Source organism: Anas acuta, chromosome 3 (assembly GCF_963932015.1).
Source record: "Anas acuta chromosome 3, bAnaAcu1.1, whole genome shotgun sequence".
Taxonomy (NCBI): Eukaryota; Metazoa; Chordata; class Aves; order Anseriformes; family Anatidae; genus Anas; species Anas acuta.
The window spans coordinates 37,307,147-37,321,995 of NC_088981.1; the positions used below are offsets into that span (position 1 = coordinate 37,307,147).

Consider the following 14,849-nt stretch of genomic DNA (forward strand, 5'->3'; position numbering starts at 1 on the left):
ATAGGACATCTTGAACTAATAAATATTAACATGGCCTCATCATATTAACATAATCTCATCAAAGATGACATTTTGAAATAAAAGTCATGTTTTATTTTATCCTCAGATTACAACTTCTGTTCAAAGAGCCAAAGGTACTGGAACTTTTAAGAGACTCTTTACATAAAACACCGTTTAATCAGCTTTCACAGTTGGCCAGTACAGATTTGGACAAAGAATGTAATTTTATGAGCAAAAATGCTTTTTTTTTTTTTTCCTTAAATCTCGTCATGTAATTATTAAAAGATTAAAAGGAACTTCATATGCTATTAAGCACACATCAAACCATGGTTTTCTGAACTTGGTTAGTGTTCTCTGCCATTTCAACCAAAAGTTAATTTTCTACCTGCAGCAACAGACTAAAGTTAAAAACAAACAAACAAACAACAACAACAAAAAAAAACAACAGCAACAACTCCAAAACATGCTTAAAAAGTCAAGGATTACCATCCTTGTCTGTTAATGACTACTAATTGCAACAGAGAAGAAAGAAATCCAAGTTCATGTTCTCATCACCAAAAACACATTAAGCAGGTTGGAACTTGGCATTAATTTCATTATACTTCTGAAGCAAACATGAATGAGAAGAGCCACTGGAATTGAAAAACTCCTTGCAAGAAGGCACTTGGCAGAAGGTGGTCCGAATCAGGGAATTTGGCAAAGCTCGGGCACCTCCTCAGTTGTGTTGTGAGACCAAGATGCTCGGTGGACTCTGATGCCTAACAAGGATTAAATTAATTCTACAGCTTGAAGACATGAAGAAGCACCTGTCCCTACTTAATTATTGCTTTTTGTTTCATTTTCAGAAAATCACTGAAACCCTTTCTGTTCTCTTCAAAGCTCAATGACTCCCCTAAACTGGGCAGGAATTGTCTAGCAGGTTCAAAGGTTATTCAGACCAGATGAAAGAAAGATTGAGGTGGGGACTAGAAAATAATACTGCCACAAAACTCTTATTTTTGTAGGAAAATCAGACTAGAATATACTCAAACAGCATCATGTGAATTTATAACTGTAGAAATCCCCTTTAAAGCAATTATTAGGTTTCTGTTCAGTTTACTAGAACGAGGAGCTAATCCAGAAGAGATAGCTATTACTGGCTGGGTGAGGCCAGGAATAGTCATTATAATAACAAACTAATGTGTTATTAGAAAAGAAAATGTTATATTTTTCAGTAAGTGGACCTTTTGACACAAAATATGTTATAAGGTCATGATTTTCAGTCTGAGATACTGTCAGCACTGTACTGCAGATACAGATTGGACCATCTATATCACTGAATGAAACATTTTAACTTTACTCCACTGCCATTTTCTATCAACAGCAGCACTTGACCTTTTGTCACATATTTTCAAGCTCACAGTGAAATTCTGGAGTTTGTCATTCTTTTGGGGAACTTCACCGAAGAGCCCTTGCAGTGCTGCACATGGTGATATCAGCAGCACATCAAACACACCACAGGCACGTTAAATCTGGGCAGGAAGCTGCTGCAGCTTTCGGTGTGCAGCTGCAGGGACATGGGACAGCAATGCAGCATGAACAGGATATGCAGCAAGAGTTGCAGGGCTTAGATGATATCCTTTAATTTTACCCAGGATTTTGCTTCAATAAGAAATAAATGGTTCCCAGGTTTGAACCAGTAACATCAAGAAGACATACTTAGATTGGGAATGATCAGAGTTTGACAATTTTGTATTTACCTTGTTCCTGACAAGATTTTCAGATTATTTTGTTCAAGACAAATGGAAACTAAAGACATCAAATAAACTGGTTTGAAGCACAAGGTTATGTGGCTAACCTCACATATCACCATCCTCTCATTCACCTCTCTCTCTATTGTGATAAGAAAAACCGCAACAGAGGCGGAGATCATGTTGCACCAATGAGTGGATCTCTCTTCACAAAGGTGCAGTAGTATCTAATGAGTTGAGAACAACTGTAATGAGCACTCACTTTCACACATAACTCACTGTGTGCGTATAGAAATTCAGTAATGAATACTGTGAAAGAAACAGGCTGAGAAGCGAAACATTTCAGGCTTGTCTTTCTGTTTATCACATTGATACCTCTTCACAGTGTTTGCATGCACAGAGAGGCTGTATCAGTATTATAAGCATTTCCTAGAATATCTTATTCCAGAATATACAAAATATAAGTTATCAGAATACAAGTTCATATATTTTTCAGTATATTAATTGCTTTTATCACCTGAGGAAGAGTTACAATGGACCAAACATAAACTGCAGTACATCAGCTACAGGCTATGATGATAACAAGGGGTTTTGAATCCATGTAGTTTTTACAAGTATACAAACATTTATTACTTCCAAGTGAAGGGTGAAATTTTGCACTCCTGGATTATTTATTCTTTCATTAGATGTGAAGGACAACAAATTAAGAGAAAGAAATTTATTTAAAATGATATTCAATAAAGATTTTAATAGATAATGAAACTGTATTTTGAAAAGCACGGCAACCTATGCAGGCTGTAATCAAATCTGTTATGAAAGTATACAGAAATTTAATAAACACCAACCTAATTCACAGAACTATGATTTTTAAAAGGAATCTGTGTTAGTTTACTGGATCACAAACACCTTTGTACTGAAACTATATGTATTTTTCCTAGGAATGTAAAACGGGTTATGTAGGAAGGAAGAACAACCTAATTTAATGATTATGTGGCCAGGCTTACTATTTTGCTTTTGCAAAGCCCTTCTCCTATTCTACACCCCCACAACACAACAGCAAAACAAACAGCAAAGCAAACAAAATCAAAGCTGTGCAGGTTAGCTGACAATCAGCCTGTGCTCACAGTCAGGGCAATGAACTTCACCCAAAAGAAGGTGCTGTAAAACCATTGCTCTCTATGACTATACTTGGGTTCTTACACAGATGAGCACACAGCACTAAATATATATGTAACCTGTTCTGCTCATAGCCTGATCGCTAAAGCACAAAACTTGCCTCTGTGCAAAACACCAATGGAGGCACAATTCACAGGAGCTGCACGGGAGGCCAGCACTACATTTTTCTGCCCATGGTTAGTCCTTTACCACCAAGATGCATCTTGTTCATTTTACCAGAGCTTGTTTCCATAGGACTTAATCTTGACTTAACTACAATAGAAGATATGCTTTGGTAAAATAGATGTCTTTTTTAGAGTTAAGAAAGTTGCAAGGGAGGACTGTTAACTTTTGGATTTCTATGCTATATTTTTTCTTTATGGTAAGGTTTTTAAAGGGTTCAGCTACACAGGAAATTATTTTCTTTGTTGGATTGGGAAGGAATAGGAGAAGAGAAATAAATGGAACTGTATTCAAATGCACTTCATCTGCACAATACAATTCCTATTGTAAATTTTACGATCCACTCTGCAGAGCAGGTTTTATATGGGTGCCTCTCTAATTCATATCTTATTGGCAAGCTTCCACTGGTATCCCTCAGCTGTTCTAAGGTCATGATCACTGAATGTCACCTCCCCTCTTACATCATGGCACATATCCAAGATAGTCCATTTTTAGTTGTGTGCTCCTGAAATTGTATTTTAACCATCGTTATTATGACAGTAGTCAGGCAGGTGCATCTGCCACATGCTAAAACACCTGCAGATCAAGCAACAAGATCTCCACTTAAGCATTTGGTAAATATCTAGACTGAGCGTTGCCCCTGTGCTGCATAATGTAAGCGTATGACTCCTGGAGCATGCTGTTGGGAGGATCAGTACAAGGTCTGTGTTGCAGACAAGTAACAAGATCCCTTATAACAACACAACAGCATAACAACAGGAAAGCAGCAGTTATTGAAGTGCTAGGACTCCTTACCATTTCAAAATGCCTTCCATCCTGCTTTTTATGATAAGCTGCTTCAGTCCTGCATCTGCATATGCCAATGCAATTATGTTTTGCACTACAATTCTGAGCTGTAAGCATGTACATCAACAAATTTTTACTGCCCGTTTCAGATGAACAGCCCACTAAGCTACCTTTGTTAACTTTATGCTTGCATTAGCTAACACAAAAGGTTCTGCACAAGAAATAAACCCAAAGCTAAAGCTCTTCATATACTCCATGTTCATCAGACTTCAGTTGTGAATGGGACGAGTCATGGACTGTCAGTCTTAGACAAGTCTACAATTTTTTTTCTTATAAATTCCTCTCCGCAGTCTGATGAAGAGCCAGATTGCACTGCTTCTTAAATTACCTCGTGTTTTACCATTAGCTTTCAAGGACAACAGAAACAGGCCCAACCCAGAAATATTGTTTACTATTATATTAATATAAAAACGAAATGCTTCTGTTTGAATGCTTAAGAATGTACTGTAAGTAGCTAAGATAATGCAATTTCACTTAATGCTTATTTTCTGAAAATAGCAATGAAGACTAGAAGACTAGAGCAGCCAAAAAGTGAAACAGAATCTGTCTTATTCTGGGGAAGACCAAAAGGAAAGCAGAAACACTCTGGCTGCTTTCACTCCATCCCAATGGGCAACACTTGAAAATGTATATTTAACAGATGGTTAAATTCACTTAATTATTCAGTATGAAAGGGTTTTAGTGTTATAAGACAAGGACTCAGCAAACCGAAACAAATACTGCTGGATCCCTAGTACAGAATCAAAAGAAACATAATAAAAAGTTGTTTAACTTATAAATATTTGGGAACCTGCAGTAGCTTTCAAACTGCTGTTATTCTACTGTTATGGCAATCACTGCTAAAAACAGCAGCTGCAGGCACTGATGTTGAAGAGAGTAAGAAACAAAAAATAAGATGAACCAGATGAGCAAATTCTGGAAAAAGAGAACCTTGTTAATCTGAGCAAATAATGCTGAAATCCCTTAAAAATACTAGCTCACTTACTCTTGATGTCTTTAGCTTGTTATACAAGTTGGACATAAGCTCCTCAAAAGGTATATACGTACATCCTGAGAGTATTTAGTAGTTGTGCAAAGATTCAAACTATTCAAAGTGCTTTGGAAACCAAGGTCTTTATTTTGTTGAGGAAAGAGGCAGAAGTGGGCCAGACTTGTCTGCCCTGCCCTTCCCAGCTGCCCTACTAGGCCCACCGCTACAAGCTCCACTGCCAGCAGTTGTGGTACCATTGCTTGTGTTTGCCTACTGCCAGCTAAACTGGGATGATGAACTTCATCACCCGTCAACAGCCAATGCTTCTCTGTCAGTAGCAAAGTGGCTAACACTTGAACCAGTAGGAGGAAATTGGTACTTTTAGGAATCAGCTCGCATTAAATGTTCTAATACCCTGTTGCAGGGTCAGTGTGCAAAAAAAGTGTTGGACTCCAACAGTTATGGCTGTTTGTTGTGAAAAGGCTAAGTGCTGGCAACTGACATCCATTCTCCTTCATTTTTTCTAAAGAATTTTTGTTAGCAGTTCTGAAAAATATAAAATCTTCCCTATTTCTAACTGTTCTTTGTACACCAGTGTTAATCGCCAGTGTCACTCTCAGAAGAAAGCCCACTGTTTTCCTGTGCCTGAGACACCTGCAGGGAAGTGGGGAATACATAATGTGCAATGTTTAACAATGGTATGATCATCTGAGGTCTCAGGATCCCTCCACGGTGTTTTGTCTAAGCGGTAACACTTCATGCAGAAGCATGCAGTATAGCCCCTTGCGTGCCCGTCTGCTAAATGCTCATTGCCATGCACTGATGACCGTATGGAAATATATTATGGAACTGAAGGGACACCTCAAGGTTATTAGGCCTAAAAATTGACCTACCTTGACATTTTCCCCATATTGAAGGCCTTACCTTAAAGAGGGACATTCACACTGAAGCAAACTTGAAAAGAGAGAACATTTATACAAAAAGAAATTTACTTGGCCTGTAATTTCCTGTGTTCCGTTTGGTGCTACTGAATGATACTGCATTTTACAGGGCTTCTTCCCCACAGTGTAAAGGCAAAGTCATAATTCTGCACTTATGACAATACAACCCACTGCCACCAAAAACAGAGGTGTGCCAAAAAAAAACCCACAAAAACAGTAACATGACTTCCCAAACAGCAGGTTAAAAATCCCTTGCTAAAAAATAAAAATATCTTTGCCTGTTAGCAGTCATGTATGAAAACAGATCGGAAAACATGGGAAGATTTATAAGAGTCATGTTTCAGGCTAACGTATTTGGAAGTTTTCTCCAGAAACGTGGTCCCTCTTTAAGGATTCCAGCCATATCTCATACTCAGCAGACAGCTGCTGCAGCACTTCATACACCTGTCTCATTGAGCACATTTTTGGGAGCAATTCAGTGAGGCACCTACCTACTTAGGTAGGTGTGGCTTCTGCCTGTTTGCCTATGCAAGTAGGCCAGCTGGTTTGTATTTGCTATTTATTACCCAATTTTCAAGCACTGTGGGCATCTGGCTAGTCAAAAGTCATCAACAGAGGGCTGTTTAAATTTTGCCAGTTTTTCACTCATTTAGGGGAGAGGGAAAATTACCAGTGCTCACTGACTCCAGTTGTACCACAATCATTGGCTGACCCTAGAATTTGGTTTAGGGGGATGATTTTCAAACCTTTGCTGCAGCGCAGAATTGAAAGAGGACACATTGCTGGCATCCTTAAGTCAAGACTTAACAAGGGAGTTTAGATTCACGAGGAAACTGCATACAGACAATGTGGCTCAGGTAGTGATAACTAAGGGGGGAGGGATTTCAATAACAGATTATGATTATCTTAGGGTTACAGGAGATAAGAGACGTGCAGATTAGTGTAGGAAATTTGAGACTGAAGATCAAGATGCAATCTGCTAACACTGAGGTCTAGTATAGCATAGAACACTCTTCCAAGGGAAGTGCCACACATTCAGTCAATTTAAATCCTGGCTGATCAGGAGCATTTGGATTTTAACACTTCTCAGTCATATTTCTTCACTGTCACCTTACTTTGCATTAAGCATGCTGAGATACTATTACCAGAGAGTGGAAACTGAGGCATGAAAGGGTTAGGTGATGAATCCTGGGCCATGCCATGAGTTTCTAGAAAAGCTGTTAGCAGAACTTATATATCTTATACTTCTCAGATCTCTGGTTTTAGTTGCTAAACCAATCTTCTACCCCTAAGAAGTCAGAACTGAAGAAACTATGTACAAATATTCAGAAAACATTCTCAGGGACATAATGACAGGAATGGAAGAGTCTGCAAAATGAAGAGAGTGGGATTAGATGAACTAAATGAGCCCATTTGACAGCAGCTGACTTCATACTGCAAGATAAAATTCTGCAATAGACCATCTTGGCCATTTTCTCTTTAATGCTCTTGAAGTGAGATTTTAAAATGTAAAACCAAGAAGTTGTGAATACACAGAGAAAATTAAAATAATGTGTTGTTCTGTGAAAGCTGTGTGTTCCCAGTGAATCATCGTAATGTAATTATTTTGTTAACTTTATCTTCATACAGCCACACTAAGAATGGATTGCCACAGGCACTGATAAAACCATTAGAGATGAAACTTTGGCTTAATTGCTAAAAAGAAATACATATGGCAAACATCTGTTTTACCAGCCTTTGTATTCCCTTCTGGTTCAAAGTTCTTCAGCTTTTTCATCTCAAGGATGGCTTAGTCAACGTCTCAAATTTTCCCAACTCTGACATTTACAACAGGATAAACAAAAAGGACAAGTCTTACTGCTTGCATGCATGTATTTCAAGGGTTGGCAGAGAAAACAGCTTGTAAGGACAGGAGTGGGCAGGTGCTGAGACTGTCATTGCAGCCCAGTGTCTAACAGCTTCCCACAGACTCACGGTTCCTCACAGCACACTAAGCCATTGTGACCAACAGTGTAAAAAATGTGATTTTATTGTGCTGGTCTCATTCTAAACAAACAAACAAACAATAAAACAAAAACACAAGAAGAAATTGAGGCTCACATGAAGCCAAATGAGTGACAAATTTGCGACAGTGGCATTCCTGTATCTGTGGCACGTGGGACTGGGCTATTAGTATCAGCCTGTAGGCACCTGTGCAAACTCCTTTGTGAGCTTCTCTGGCTGATGTTAGTAGCATGTCAACAAGCTGGAAGTCCAGCACAATAAAACAGAATTTCTTGCAGGGGATCTAAAATTGTATGGAGAGGACTAAGGAAAAAACAAAATATGTCAAAATACACTTCTGCTTCACTGTTTCAAATACAAGTTTTTTGCACTGAGTAACAACATGGGACAATACAAATTTTATAAACACATTCAAGGTGAAGCAGTAATCTATTCCACTCATTGTTTTTAATGTATGATTTATTATTTGCTTTGGGATAGCCTGAATCATCCCAGCATGTTGCTACACAAGAGCTACCACTCTTACCACAATATCAGTGACTCTGGTAAGAAATTAATCAAAGACACCCTTGTTTTCATTAGTAATATCGCAAATGTGCTTTGAAAAGGGAGATAAACCAATTTAACCAAGCCAGGAGCAAAGCCATGGAAACAAAGGGGGACAGAGAGAAGAGAATCACTGAATACTATTAAAGCCTTTGTGGTTCTTGGGCAACAAATTATGTTGGAAACCATAGACTGGTGTTATAGCTAGTGATTTGGGAAATTTTGTTCTCTGAATTAAAATAATTCCAGGGAAATTTATGTCCCCAGAATATCTCAACATAGGAATAAAGTGCCATAAAGAGAGTTCTATCTCATAAAAATTACTTTGGAGAACAGATATCTTTTTGTATTAAAACTATACTTATTTCTTCCGTATGTAACTACAAATCCATGTCTGCATTAAAAGCAGCAGGTAAGAATATTATTATTAAGAACATTTCCAGACAGTCTATAGAAAATTAAGAATTAGGTTTTACAAACAGTGGAAAACATCTGCAAGAGATACCGTCAAAGTCACTGGAGCTCAGATGTAATAAATACCCTCTTCATATCTGTTCAGTTGTCTGCTTGATTTCTAACATACCTGCCCCAGAGCTGTTACTTTTTCTATAGTAGCTTAGCCTTTATAATAGCTCCACATGGGAGAAATCCTCAATATAATAAACTACAATATATATATATAAACAAACTAATTTTACCATTGTAAAATCTCATAGTTCTGGATTTACAAAAGGAACAGGTGGTACATAATAGGCATCATAGTACATTGCATTTTCACCTCTTCATGTTCTCTTTTCCAAGTCAAGTTGTGGTGAAGCAGCAGCCAAGGATCCTTCACAGCCAATTTTGGGGCCACCAAATCTTATTCCATTGTCTCTACTACCTAGGACAACCTGGTGTTTCACTTCTGTCACTGCTTAGCAATCTAACCCTAAGCCATTTCTTTGAGTGCCCTGTCCTGGGCTCTCTTGCAAGCCTTCAGAAAACACAATCAGATTTTCAAGGACCTTTTGGACTTCAGTAATTTTAATTCCAAGGCTGAAGACAGGAAAGAAATTGCAGCTTCCAGAACATCATTAGAATCACCGTATTATTCCCAAACTAGAAGGGTAACAATGGTATATTTCTGTTATAGTGAGGAATGTATTTGTATACATCGGTGACATGAATCTGATTTAAAAATAACCCTCAAAAGTCTAAGAAATAGCCATGCAGTATTTCTTCCAAATCCCATTGAAAAATTGAAAGTTCAGGCTGACAAAGCTGAAGACACATACCTGAACTATGGAGAAGCACAGGTTTACAGTAACATTTAATATATCTCCTCAGAACACCTATTGTAGCAGAGCAAGGATAAAAAGTAGAAGAGAAAGACTGTTGTGCTAACCATGGAACCCATGCATTTTTGGAATCAGTAGAGTAGCGAGGCAGAACTGAAGCAATGTTTGTTTCCACCCTGGCATCTCCATGACCTCCCTTGGCAGATTATTCCATTGCCTGATGGGACCTCAGTGTTTCATCATTTTCCCTAATGGCTTTAATTGTTTACTTTCAGGGTTTTACATTGTCCAGAGCCCATTTGAATAGACCTTATGTTTTCATTTTTTTTAAGTGTATATGACACAGTAATTATAAATTTTCCCCCCTTAGTCATCCTAACTGTTGGTCAGAAAATAGATGAAAACCTGTGTAAACATATGCATTCTTGCATGAGTAAATTTTTGTATGTGCATGCAAATCCTAGTTTGAATGCACAAATGACTATATATGCATTGTGTGCTTTCTTTCCTACATGTATATACACTCATGCAAGAAATGTCTATTTTCTGACTCATCTGACCTCTCTTCTCATAGCTATTTCCACAGACCTGGGCTCTCCTGAATATATGATTAAATATATTTTTGTATTCTCATTTAACATTATAAATCACTTTTAGATAATCAACAGCCCTTTATCAATATTGAAAGATGTTTAAACTTTCAAAACATTCCAAACACGGCAGTACGGCAATACTTGTTTATTCCACAGTTAATCCGTAGCTATGGAACTGTTGCAATTGGTAATCCAAATCAATGAATCTCATTGCTACTCCAAACTGAATTTAGAGAGGAAACATTTATGTAGATTTTAAAGTAGAATTTATTTAATTAGCTTTAAAGTTATTTTTTTCTTTTCTTTTTTTTTTTTTTTTGGGGTGGTGGTGTATTATTTTTTCAAAGTGTGTGCAATATCTTCTAGATTGCCAAATATCCAAAATCATCTTTTCAGCATTTACAGAGACATTCAACTTTACTTCTTTAGAATCCTTTACAATTTCTGAAGTTGCATAATTAATATTTGTGTGACCTTTCTGCCCAGACTAGACATATATCACACCTTAATTTCCTTCTATGAATCATGAAATGTTACGAGGACAAGCAAAAACTTTGGTATGATCTTCCTCAAAGATTTCTATTCAACAAAAAAATGCAAACTGTTGCAAAATTTATAGAGCTGATACAAAACCAGCTGATGAATCATAAACATAGCATAACTATATAAAGTATAACCTTTTGAAGTGTAGGAAAGTTATTAGTAAAATTGATAGGACCAGACCACCAGGGTTATAGATTTCATTGAGACAGAAGACTGAGAACATGAAAATAATAGGGACGCCTGTAACACAGACTACATGCTATCTGAATTTACCTCCGCAAAAATGGGTTAAGTAAAAAGCAAGCATACAGAACTACTAGACCGCAGAAATCAAATCTGGTAGAATATATAAAGTTGACATATACAATATGGAAAGAGATAGTATAAAAATCCAACATTATAGAAGCAGCCTGAAGAAAAATGAAAAAAGCTGTAAATAAAGATGTATAAAATCATCACAAAAATTATTAAAGAGCAAACAGCTGTTAGTAAAATTTTACAATGGACTACTCTGAAACAATCTGAAATCACTACTAAAACTGAAATACCCAACTAATTTACCATTAAAAAAAAAAAAAGAGAGAGAAAATGAACATAATAGCAGGTATGAATAAAATAGGAATGGCTTTACAATATAACAGTAGTGAAATTACCAGAAAGAGATAAAAGCTGCACTGAGAAAGTAGAAGACAAAGAATAAAAATGTCTGACATACTAAATCCCTCCTGACTTTTAAGAATCACCACAAGAATACCTATGAAAATAATAAGGGCCTTATAAAAATACCTCTTTTTAAAGTGAATGTACATCTCTGATCATCAAAGGAAAACAGGCAATGAAGATGCGAAGAATCTGAGACTTACTAGATGTAGTTTCATTAAGTGAAATCTAATTTGAAGTTGTACATTCTGGCTGATACCTGTATTACCAAAACACTGATAAAGACTGAGCAAAGCAACAAAAAATATTATGAGATGAAAGGCCAAATTCTAACGAAAACAGGAAAAGAGCTAAACACATGCAACTCAGCTAAACAATGAATAAGGTTGTCTGGAGCTTTCTGAGGAACTTGAACGAACAGCAGTAGTTGGAGTATTAAACAAGCTTCAAATAGATACTAGCGGGGTTAATGTTGGGTTTACACTTCCTGCAGCATTGCAGAGATTTGTAAATCAGCTCAGGCACAAGGTGCAATCCAGCCACACCTCCAGAGCAGAGCTGGGCAGCAGGGTAGGCCGGCCGGCATGCCCAGCTGGCTGGACCCTTTCCAGGAGAGAAGCTGGCTCAGGCTGCCCTGGGCCTGTAGTACCTGCAGTATGAGGTTTCTGTTCTCCAAGAAATATACTAAACAAAATATCCCCATGATAACACTGTATCTTACTGTTTAAAATTACTCCTAGAAAGATATTTGTTAGGGCTAACTTTCACATCCAGTTGTCTGTTCTTTTGGGTTCTTCCTTCATAGCTACAGAGAGAGAGACACTTCTCCAAGAGTAGACAGAGAAATTACTTCAGGCTCCTTTTCCAGATGTTCCCTGCACAGGCAACCCCACTGCCTACACATGGAACTTAGGGAAATGTATCTTGCCGAACTTAAAGTAAATTCATTAAATCTAGCAGTCTAATTCTGCAATGACAGAGGGGGCTTTTTTGTCTATAACTTTATGTTAGTATTCAGTGTTGAGAACAAAGTTTTGTTTGGCTTTTTAATAAATAAATAAATAAATAAATAAAACATTACCTTCGCTATCTAAAGAAAGAAAGAAACAAGTATCATAACCATATTTACAGGCAAATCAAACATTATTATTAGGAATGTGCAAAGTCAAGTGATGCAAAGCAATCTCAAAGGATTTGTAATAAAATTATTCTCTGGCACTGTTAAAGTACAAAATTTACTGCACATATTCTCATCTGAAGAGCTGACATTTGGTGAACTCTAAGTGCACCGTTTTTGAGTATTATCATCCAGATGAAGAAAAGATTAAGAAAAGTATTTTTGTAGCATCTACATGTGGGACCACTATTTGTGTATTTCTGTCAGTTTAAAATACAAATACTTGATTATTACTTAGCAAAATGTAAATAAATCAACTTCTCTAATCATGATGTATATTTATTTCCCCCAGGAGACTGTTTTTTTCAAGCTTCTTCAGTTAAAAATACTATTAATCAGTAATCTTTTCCTTTGCCTCTCACTACAAACTCGATGGACCACCAGCAATGAAGGATTTGCACAGAAAGTATATACCCAATCAAAGTCTTTTCTGATCAAGGTGCCTTTGGGACCACAGGAAAATAAATAAAACAGGGCCTTGAACTTTCTCATGATTTATGTGATTGAATATGAGCATCTTCCTGTGCACTGAATCTATTCTTGACACTTACCTTCACAGAAGAATTGACAAGGCAATCTTTTCCATTTGGTTTTCATGCTATTTAAACCCCCAAATGTTGCATCAACGTATTTCAAGCCTCAGAAAAGCAAGAACTAGAATTGTCAAACCAAGTTTTCTCTAAATGTTATGCAAACTGCTACTTACAATCCGAGGTTTGAAGGGTGGCTTGATTTTCCTTTGTTCTAGAAGAACCCAGTCAATTTCCTTGAAAAACGGATGCTGCTTAATCGCGTCTTCCCCGTTTTGTGATGCCACACAGCCAAGTCGCTTGTTTGGATTTTTTGTCATGAACTACAGGGTGGGGGAGGGAGACGAGGAAGAAGTTAAAGCATGAATGACAATGGCTGGAAACCATTTACAGTTTAATTAGACATTAGAATTCCTAACTTCTACTTTTTAGAGACAGCCCCCTTTCAGAAGGTTATTTTTCCTGTAGGAGAAACAAGGAGGCCTCTCCAAATTTCAGAGGTTCCAGCCCAATCAGAAGATTCAGGGACTGAAGTGCAAGTTTCCTGCAGGAAGCTCTTTAAACTAATTTCTGAGACCTCCTAATTCCACCTGGCGAGAAGTGCTATAGATTCTCTTTCAGTATTTTTGCTTCCAGCTTTGGCCAAAAATACTGAAGGAAAGAGAAAATATTAAAACCTCCAGAGATGATTTATAATAAATGTTTAGGATAACACTTATCTTACCTTGTTTGCACTACCTTACCTATTAATTTTGGGGTCAGGGGCTACATATTATTCTTGTTGGTTTTTATTTTCTTTAGATATGTAGGTTGTGTATAGATACACTCAATTCATACATGAAAGTACATGAAAGGCCCACCATTCCTCATGCATTTCTAGGATTTTAATCTCATATGAATGAGAACAGCATCTTCAGCTATGCGAATTACCAGAGTTCTGCCCATACATTTCAATAAATACACGGAGTGATCAGTAACAGCAGAAAGTTTCCCTTGCGAAGCACTCTGACATTACTTGCACCTTCCCTTTAATCTTTAGTACGGGATAGTCAGTGACAGCAACTGGAACTAACTGATCTCATGTGGACATTTCTGAACTTCTCACTTTTAAACTCTTACTATTCCTTTCAGCAAAACTTGTGTAAGACATTGCCACCATCAAATAATGGCAAGTTTTTTTTATTTTTATTTTTTTCTGATTCTTCTCTATTATTTCTTCTTTCTTTTATTAGCAATTGCTCTACTCATATCCTAGTGCACATGGACACAATTCTTGCAATTCAAGTAGAAATGAACGCTATTCTTATACACATGCATACGCACACTACAGAATTACATCAGGCTTTCCTATGACTTCATAATCAGCCATTAGTATAATTTCTTTTTAAAATTATAGCATAGAAATGAAACAAAACATGATGAATGTTTAGTGAGTTTTTAACCTAGGTACTACATTATTCTACACATCTGTAGAAAGAAAATAATTTAGAAAAAAAAAAAATAAATCACTAACACACCCTTGCTTTAATGCTGCAGTTATTACATAAGTAGTTACTGGAGCCCTTAAAATGGTTTTAGACAGCTAGACCAACTATCCAGAGGAGAATACTACTGCTATAATTTTAAAGATATAATTTAGATTAGTGAGATGATTCTTTCTGTAGTTCCTGATATATGCACGTCACTCAGAT

The 14,849-nt window shown here is 37.0% G+C and overlaps 1 protein-coding gene across 2 annotated transcripts in view; it reads right to left on the bottom strand.

The window, feature by feature from the left end:
* The window catches only part of PRKCE (protein kinase C epsilon), a 295,529-nt gene that overhangs the window by 6,912 nt on the left and 273,768 nt on the right, over positions 1 to 14,849 (bottom strand). Inside the window, exons 14-15 of one of the 2 annotated variants that reach the window (XM_068676666.1) lie at positions 13,335 to 13,481; positions 5,809 to 5,838 (exon numbers count right to left, since the gene is read on the bottom strand). In XM_068676666.1, coding sequence (XP_068532767.1) covers positions 5,824 to 5,838; positions 13,335 to 13,481 — 162 coding nt within the window. In that variant the 3' untranslated portion in view covers positions 5,809 to 5,823. The remainder of the gene's footprint in view (positions 1 to 5,808; positions 5,839 to 13,334; positions 13,482 to 14,849) is intronic. The other variant, XM_068676665.1, reaches the window with a different exon arrangement.